The sequence below is a fragment of the Corvus brachyrhynchos genome, unplaced genomic scaffold (assembly GCF_000691975.1).
Source record: "Corvus brachyrhynchos isolate BGI_N302 unplaced genomic scaffold, ASM69197v1 scaffold94, whole genome shotgun sequence".
In the NCBI taxonomy this organism is placed as follows: domain Eukaryota; kingdom Metazoa; phylum Chordata; class Aves; order Passeriformes; family Corvidae; genus Corvus; species Corvus brachyrhynchos.
In genome coordinates this window covers 4,222,692-4,231,634 of record NW_008238330.1, presented here as the reverse complement: position 1 = coordinate 4,231,634, position 8,943 = coordinate 4,222,692, and the positions used below count along the sequence as shown (strand labels likewise).

At 40.1% G+C, this 8,943-nt stretch overlaps 1 protein-coding gene across 1 annotated transcript in view; it reads right to left on the bottom strand.

Annotated features, from left to right (window-relative positions):
- CNTNAP2 (contactin associated protein-like 2) overlaps window positions 1-8,943 on the bottom strand; it is a 1,035,043-nt gene that overhangs the window by 391,492 nt on the left and 634,608 nt on the right. The window contains exon 10 of the mRNA XM_008633839.2: window positions 7,665-7,836. Within this exon, the coding sequence (XP_008632061.1) occupies window positions 7,665-7,836 (172 nt within the window). The remainder of the gene's footprint in view (window positions 1-7,664; window positions 7,837-8,943) is intronic.

The following is an 8,943-nucleotide window of genomic DNA, read 5'->3' as shown; positions in this document are numbered from 1 at the left end:
TAATCTTAGATTAGCAAACATAAGCAGGTGTGTGCCTTGATGAGAGGAACCCCTGTAACTGTGTCCTTGATGAGAGGAACCCCTGTAACTGTGTCCTCACCATTTAAAAAGGATGCTAAGGTACTTGAATGCATTCCAAGAAGGGCAGCGAAGATGGTGAAGGGACTGGAAGACAGAGAGCCAGAAGGAGCCAGGGCACAAGCACAGTAGGCAGGAACAGAGCCAAAGGGACCCAGGGGAGCCCTGACAAGGGCTGTACTCAGTTTTACTGAGGACAAGAAACAACGCCTGGGAGCCACCCCTGGGCCCACCCTGGGAGTCTAGAAAGCTTCCTCACACAAGATGGGAGGCACGAAGGCAGCAGGCACCTGACCAAAATGGTCCAAAGGAGGCTGAGGGCTGTGTGTGCAGCAGAGGAAGGCAAAAGGTGCTGCAGGGCACAAGATGGCGCATGCCTGTCTTCATGGGGCATGAGCAGCAGGCAGCAACCTGTCCAAGAGGGCCCAGTGGAAACCTTACCATCACATGCTCAATGCTGCAGAGGAAGGCAAAAAAGGACCACCAAGGTCCAGTGCCAGTCTGATCCAGCGGAAAATTCCTTCCTGACCCCATAGGTGATAATCAACTATTCCCTGAACATATGAGTAAGACCTGCCTCCTCATTCCACACATTGGGCACACCTCCCAGGAGATGCCCAACTTCTAGTCTGGATCCATGTCAGGGCCGTCCAAGAATGAACAAATGCCCTTTGGTATTTGCAAGGTATCTTGCTACCTACTTGGTAGCAAGAATCCTTTCTGCACCTGGAAGGACACCACTGCTCCAAAGTGGTGCTCCAAAGCACTGGGATCCCTTGCAACACCTCTGCAACTCTTTTCTTATGACTGCTGCCCCTGGCTCCACACAGAGTATGAGGACAGTCAGTTCTGGAGTACTCCTTAAAAGGCATTTCCTTTGTGTTGCCATCGCTATCCAGCTGAAAAAAGATTTCAGACCCTCAGATGAGCTTAGAAGGGGACCCTGCTGGGAGCTAGTTTTGCAGTGGAGCCCCTCCAGAAGACTTGTCCAGCCTCCAGTTCTCCTCCCTCAGCTTCAAGGGATTCTACCAGCTCCTCAAGGACTTCTCTCTGATGTATTTGGGCTTGTTCCAGGCCAACTATAGCAGTGGGAGATGGGAGGATGCTCCCTTTTATCCTGCTCCAGGGCACGGTGACTGTGGTATTGCAGGATGGTGGCACTATGCCACAAGTGTGACAGGGTCCTCCATTCACAATTCCACTTGCAACAGCCCCATCCTCCACCCAGCATCCTTCAGAGGATGACCTTTGGGATGCTGGCCCCAAGGCAGTCACTGTGACAAGAGGCCCAGAGTGTTGTCCCTGCCCTTGGTGACCATGTACTGGGCACAGCTGCTGGGTGACAATGGTGCATTCTCTGCCACTTGGCTCCCAAGAACAAACCCTGTGCTGTTACCTTTCTTTCAGGCCATGGAGGAAAACAATCCTGCAGTTCTGAGACTACCTCTATTATCTATCAAGTTATCCATAACTCTGCATTACATCCTCCTCCTCCTCTCCTCAGTATACCTAAATGTTTACTGGCTTAGCTCTTGTTGTAGCACGAAAAAGTATTTATCATGAACAAATAATCCACTTTCTCAAGAAAATTATTTCAGTAGCCTAAATTTTTAAATAATAATAAAAAACAAAGATATTAGTAATCCTTAGAGTTAAAATGAGAGATTTTTTTCCTCTCTGTGCGGAGCTTATATGGGACAAAATACAAGACAAAGAACAATTGAGGATTTTCTGAAATATCAAAATATTCAGGCATACAGCTACAAGATGATGTACAACTAACACAGTTACTTGAAAGAATCTCATAAGAACATTATTGACTACTGTAACCTGTGTAATATAGGGTAAAGTAAAAAAAACCATGGCAAAGGCATAAGAATAAAATAGCACTCAAACCATTTGCATCTCAAACTATTCTGACTTGTTTAAAGAGTTACTGATTTCACTATATAGTTATTTAACAATCTGGGTCATTAGTCATATTGTTCCATACAGGGAACCTCACAGGTTTTCACCTTCTGTCCATGCAGTCCTACTACATCCCCTGGTGCTGCTTTTTTCTCTTTTTTTGAAGCTTCCCTGATCTAATCACCATTTTATTCTGTCTTTCTCTGGTTCTCTTGGAGAGTCCTGTTCTAATGACAGCTGGAAGGTCTGGCCAATTTCTCAATGATACCAAAGTACTGCATAGACTCTGTTAAATTTTGCAAAAATATTTCCATCTGCGTGCAGGGAACACGGTTTAACACATGGAAAACTCCAGTTTATTCAATTTTTAATGTTTCTTATGCTTTCTTTTCCCCAATTTTTACAATGTTTCTCCCATCCCCTATTTTGAGAATGGAGATTTTTTCATGGTAAAAAAACATTGCAAAAAACTAAGATATACTGCAGAAAGAAAGCTAATGAAACTATTCCTATTTTGTGGTTAGCTCTGTAGAGTTTGTAATCTCCAAGCTGTCTACTGATCTGTGTTAATAATACGGCAGTTGTCACACTCTGGCACATAATGGACAAGTGCCACAGTATTAAAAGCATTGTCAACTGAGGTATAATCTCTGCCTACAAAGTCACTTTTCTGGACGGAGACGGATTATTATGTAAATGCACTTGAATCTCTCTCATTGAAAGGCAGCTTTCACCTCCATTTCCACATAAAAAGTTTGTATGGTTACAGAGAGACCTGGGGAGAAGAGGAGAGTGAGAAGGCACATGCAGGAAGTGTCTTCCAGCCATATGGCCAGGAATATCTGCAGGTTGAAGCCATGGTATAGTTTCAGCCCTTTCCCAGTCATATATAACTTCCGTTTTGTGAATTTGTGTTGGAAATAATGGCAAAGCAGGGTTTGCTTCCAGCCAGGACATTCTTATATCATCTACTCCTCATGCAGAAACTGCTGGATGATGTCTGCTTGTCTGTCTCACTACTGAACTGGCAGAGGGAGGGGAAGAAGAGTGAGGAAGGGCAGAATTCTAATGTCTGTGTAAAGATCCAGAAATGAAGAATTTAATACCATTTGCAATTAGGAATTTTAATACCAAAGAAATTTTGTCTTGCTGCCAGTAATACAGTGGCCATCTTTATGTACCAATATGCTTGCTGTGCTTTGTTATTTGGATGAATTACTTCAAACTATGATTGGCAATCCCATAGTTTACAGAATGTGGCTCTATGGGATTAAAGCCAAATGCTGGCACTCTGTCATACAGAATGTATCCCCACAGCAGGTAAGCAATAATCATCCAGAAATGTTCTCCTGCACGTATCTGATTACTTAAATTAATCTTTAATGTGAAATTATTCTCAAAAACTGGCATCTAATTCATCTCACTCTGTTACAGAGGGAATCACACTGTTTACACATTCATAAAATACCAGAAACAGCTACATGAAAATTTTTCATTTCCACCCCCATTTTTTCACATGGCACACAGAAATTTTCATTAAAATTGGCTTATGTGCTGTGTAATCTCCAATGGCAGATTTGACACTGTATTTTGAAATCATTTTAGTGTTTCCTCATTGTTATTTTGTGATTAAAATCCATAATTCCAGCCATAATAAAGTAAGGAAAGCTTTAGAATTCTCCGAGACTGCTGGGATAAATTAGTTGTGAGTAATAATTTCCATTCAAAGTCCTGTGCTTAAATCTGAAAGTACAACAGTACCATCTGGACTGTAACAACAGGTTAGGTTGTTAATGTTAAGTAAAAGAAGGTGCATAGGGACCTGTGCTGCCACAAGCAACGCAGCACGTGGATCACTGTGGCAACAATGCAACTTCCTTTCCTAATGCAATTATAGGTCATTAAGAGACAGAAATAGGGATGATTATTTTTTTGTTCTCAGTAGCATTTTCACGGCCTGTAATTATACATACCTGCATGAAATTACATGCATTTATACTATTTAATCACTGGTAAAAAGAGAATGTTCCTTAGCTTTGGTGTTCCCCTGTAATTAGATCTCAGCTTGCAATCTTTACAATAAAAAAATGCTCATGTGAGGAAGGGGAGACAAAATAAAAAGGTACTGTTTTAACACTTGGGTCTCCCAAGTACAAGCATAATACTCTAACATGACTATTCTTTTCACATTTTTCAAAACTGCTGGAAACAAAATGCAGAATCCTTTTCCATATCAGGCCAGCATTTAGCTCGGCAGAACCTGGGACTTTGGAAAGAGTTACCCTCAGGCAGGTGCAGCCCAAGAATTCAACAAACCCTCAGTACCTTTTGTTATGTTCTTACGGAGAAAACTTTCCCCTCATCACTAACCACTCTGACTAATGATGAAAAATGCCACCATTTACAACTTCACCTTTTGTGCCCTGAACCAAATGGCTGAAGCCTGCATTAAGAATCATTCAATGTGACAGCTTATCTTGTTGCCCAGTCGGGGTCTTTACTGAAGTGTGGCTATGAGAGCAATTTCCATGTTGATGATCATGGCTGAAGCCTTTATGATTCAGATCCAAACTAGTTTAAAAAAGCAGGAGGATCCCAGGATGACAAGCCACAAGTATCTTCCCCTTTCAAAGGAAGTGAAATTGAGATGATACAGAGCACACATGGTACTTGGATTCCTTGAAAGAAGGCCACATATGTTATATATAATGGCATATTGTAGCAGAAGTGCTTGCAAACCCTTATTTGTGGATACTAATAACACAGCCATGAAAATCCAGCCTAAATATTGGCATTGTTACTACACAGCCAAAGGATTTGTTCTAAAGGGCAAATTAAGGAGAAATAAACTTGATCATGGGAAAACAACAAACTTGATTACATCTCAATCATTGAAAAAAAACAACACCAACCCAAGAAACTTCTTTTGATACTATTCTAATTTCCTGTGACTATTCAATTGCTGCTCTGCTTGCAACATTATCTTCCTGTGCTTAAAACCCATAAATGTGAGACATACAGCTTTAATTTTTATGAGGATGATATCAACATCCAAGGTGGCAGAAGAGAGAAACAGAGTGAGAACATGCTCTCTTATATTAAGAAAACTTACATATGGAAGCATAGATAAAACACTTTTATTTATGCCAAACTCTGTTATGAATACAGATGTTTATATAAATATATAATAAACCTAATATATAATACACAAAAATATAGAAAGCATAATATATTTATAATATTTTCATATTATAAAAGGCCACTATATATTATTTTTATGTGGCATGTGGCATTATAATATATGAACTATTTGAATGTATATTATGTGTTATAAAATAAAATAGCTTCTAAACAGTAAGTTCAATAAGAAGTTAACTTCCAAAATAAGCTGCTTTACATATAGGAAACCTTAAGTCTTGTATTTCATAAATGTATTGTAAAGCTCTGATGCTAATTACCTTACATTGTACGTTACTTGTAATTACATTACAATACATTTCAAAACCTTAATTCTTATTAATTTACCTATAATAATGGCATTATTTTTAGTAGAAACTTGCATAAGTGGGTTCAATCATTGAGATAAATACAAATCGTTGCATAAGCTTAAATTCATCCATTGGAGGAAAAGCAGAGACTTAAATAGCTGTATCTTCATGTCCTTTCTTTCAAGTCAGTTTACATTTCCAAACCCAAATATTCAAAATAAAATCAAGTAATTCAAACTGACAAATACTGACCACAGAAGTTCTTTTTAATTTCACATGTATGTGAGAAGACAGAACAAACTTCATCCCTATGACAGCAGCTTGTCACATACTCTTTTCATTATGACTTCAACCTTCAACAGGTCCATGAGGAGAATCAATATAAAATGCCTGACTTGCCAGAGCACCTCACTGGTACACCACAAAGCATGTCCTTTAACACTGAGATTACTACAGTGGTATACTGGGTCTGGCTGGGATGGAATTACTCAATTAATCTTCTTCCCAGCAGCCCACAGGCGTTGTGTTTCCCAGCTGTGGCTAAAACCATGCTGGTACCAGACCACTGTTTGGCTGCTGCTGGACAGCACTTGTCCAGAAGCATTAAGGCTTCTCTCCATACCCTTCCCCTTAAAGACCAGGAGGAGGGGTGTGTAAAGGTTAGACAAGGACATAGCTGGGGTAGCTGAGCCAAACTGATCATGGGAAAGCCCATACTGTACAACATCATGCCCAGCAATAAAAATTCAAGGAATGGAAGAGGAAAGGAGTGTATTCAGTGTTATGGAGTTTCTCTTCCAAAACAAACACTACATGTGCTGAGGCCCTGCTTTCCTGAGAGCAGCTGGACATTTGCTTACTGATGCAAAGTAGTGAACAAATTTCTGGTTTTGCTTTGCTTGCATGTGCAGCTTTTCTTATTAAATTGCCTTCTTAATCCACCGGTCTTTTTCCCTTTCTTCTGTTTTTCTCCCCATCCCTCAGGAGAAGGAAGAGAGCTAAAGGTAGGGTGGGTGTTTGGCTGCCAGCCATGGTCAACCTACCACAACTCATTTAGTGCAAATGGATGCCTACATTTCAGGAACAGAAGGCATTTTGCAAGACCAAAGCAGCATGTTGTATTTTGTTTTTTTCACACTAGCATCTATCTCTTTGAGAGTCTCTTAAATTAAAATAGGAAATGAAAAGCACATGAATTTCTTTACCGAAACTATGCAGATATTTGCTGATGGTATCCCAAATCACTGAGCCAGTAGAATTTCTATCCTTGAGATATACAAAGCTCAAGTGGACATGGCCCTGAGTAACCCGATGTAGCTTTGCAGTTGGCCCTGCATTTAGAGGGTGGCATGAACTCCAGTAGTTGGTTGTTACCAGAATTATTCTAGGGTTCTGTGATCTAGTACTCTTTGCTTCTTTCAGAGCACTATTTGAAAAACCCATTTTCAGCTTTCCAGCAGGCTTGCAATGGCTTTAATGTACAGGTAATTTTCATGATAAGCCAAGCTGCCTGTATGCAGGATTTGGGCTACTTGTTCTTTCTGTCTTTCCTAGTATTGTCTTTTTTCCACCAACAAAGAAGCCATTAATCAGAAGCAACATAAAATAAATCCAGGTAAGTGGCTTAAAAGGTAGTGCCAAAGTGAAAGGCTGCCCTAATTCTCAGTTACTCTTCTCAGACTGGAAAAAAACAAACCCAGTAAGCATTATTTTAATTAAGTTTGAGCATTTATTACATCACTGATGTGCAAGCTTGTGGACCTGGTTTAGTTCTCTGAGGAACACAGGGAAGCCAGAAGGGGCTGCAGCCAGGAGCCACAACTTCTAGTTGCAAACAGGTCTCCATCAGAGTCATCTAAGAAACAGACAAAATGTGTGAGGAGTTTCCTCTATTCAAGGCAGCCGTATCATTGACATATAGGCTGAGCCTGGCTTATGAGAATTTTTCACCTCCTCCTCTGCTGGTAAGTGGGGAGATTTGAGAGTTGCTTTCCACTGCACCCTACACAGTCTACAATTTAAAGCCATCATCTGCATCATCTAAGCATGGTTCCCACTCATGAAAAGGTAGGGCCACCTTGACATGATCACTGGCAGTGTCAAGACCATCTTCTCTGGATCAGTGTATATTTTCAGAATATGAAGGACATATCAGTGTATCAGAGTATGGGTGATCTCTCCACAACTTACCTGTCAATAATGGCACACATGTCAATGGTGACATTGGCAAAGCTTCCCAGCTTGCCTTGCTCCACTGCATGCAAATCCACCAGCTGATCATCAACATGAATACTCTGCATGCATCCTTGAAAAGAATGCTCAAATAGAGAATAATCCGAGTCATTCATCTGTACAGGAAACCCTGTAGAGAAGCAAAATAAAGAGCATTATTAGCCTCACCTACTATTACTTAAGACAGGATTTTTTCAAGGAGCGACATGTTTCCTAGATGATGGAAGAAAAAAGTCAACATGGTAAGGAAATATTATAAAGTTATTAATTTACATTGCGATGTTATTGATTTTAGTAATTGTTAACTACCTGAAAGAATTTATACAGTACAGCTGATGATTCATTAATTTTTGTCTGAAGGATGGAAGTCTTCTGCTGTCTTCTCCTCTGGTCCTCTACTGCTGTATCTCATTCCTTCTTTCTCATACAAATATTATTGGAATAGGAAAAGGATTTATCTCCTAACTGTATTTTAGAACCCACATTTTAATTTCTTTGATTTTTCTAACTAAAAATGCAGCCATGAAGTGAATTTCCAGTTCAGCCTTCTCTAGAACTAGGCTTCCACTCATTGTCACTTTGTCTTTTGTTCATGAGCAAAGAATACTTGTGCTAGAATATGTCTGTAAACTTGAAAATAATCCTGAAATCTAATGTCCTGGATCACTTCTGATCAATCTGAGGACATTCTGTAGTATTTTCAGTTTCACTCCGAATACATTCATTTTCTTGCCTGTTTGAAGGTAGTTTATAAGAGATGAGAATGACTTAGTGTCTGGCTCAGGCTAAAAGGCAGGGAGACAGAGCATGTTTTTATGCAACTGTTTAACTGAATGCCCTTCAGAAGAGAGCATGTCAATTTACTTGAGAAAAATGTCCTTCATAAGACAGCGGAGAGCCTCATTCACTACTTATAAATCTTTAACAATGTACTCCCTGAAAAAGACAGAATCCATTTAGGGTGGGAGCAGGAAGGAAGAAAGGAGGGTAACAAGAGTTTGTTGAAAAGAAAAGAAGGTAAAGAAGGTAAAAAGCCTGAAAAATGCATAATGGTTTTGCAGATTTCAGCTAGATAGATGACCAGCCATGCAGTACTTGTCTGACAAGGATAAAAGATTGTACACATTTGCTTTGGTAGCTAAGACAGATTTTACAGCTTCCATTCCTTCTCCCACTTTTCTATCCACCTTGCCAATCTCCAATGCCTTATGCCCTCTTCAATAGCATTTGTGGAGAC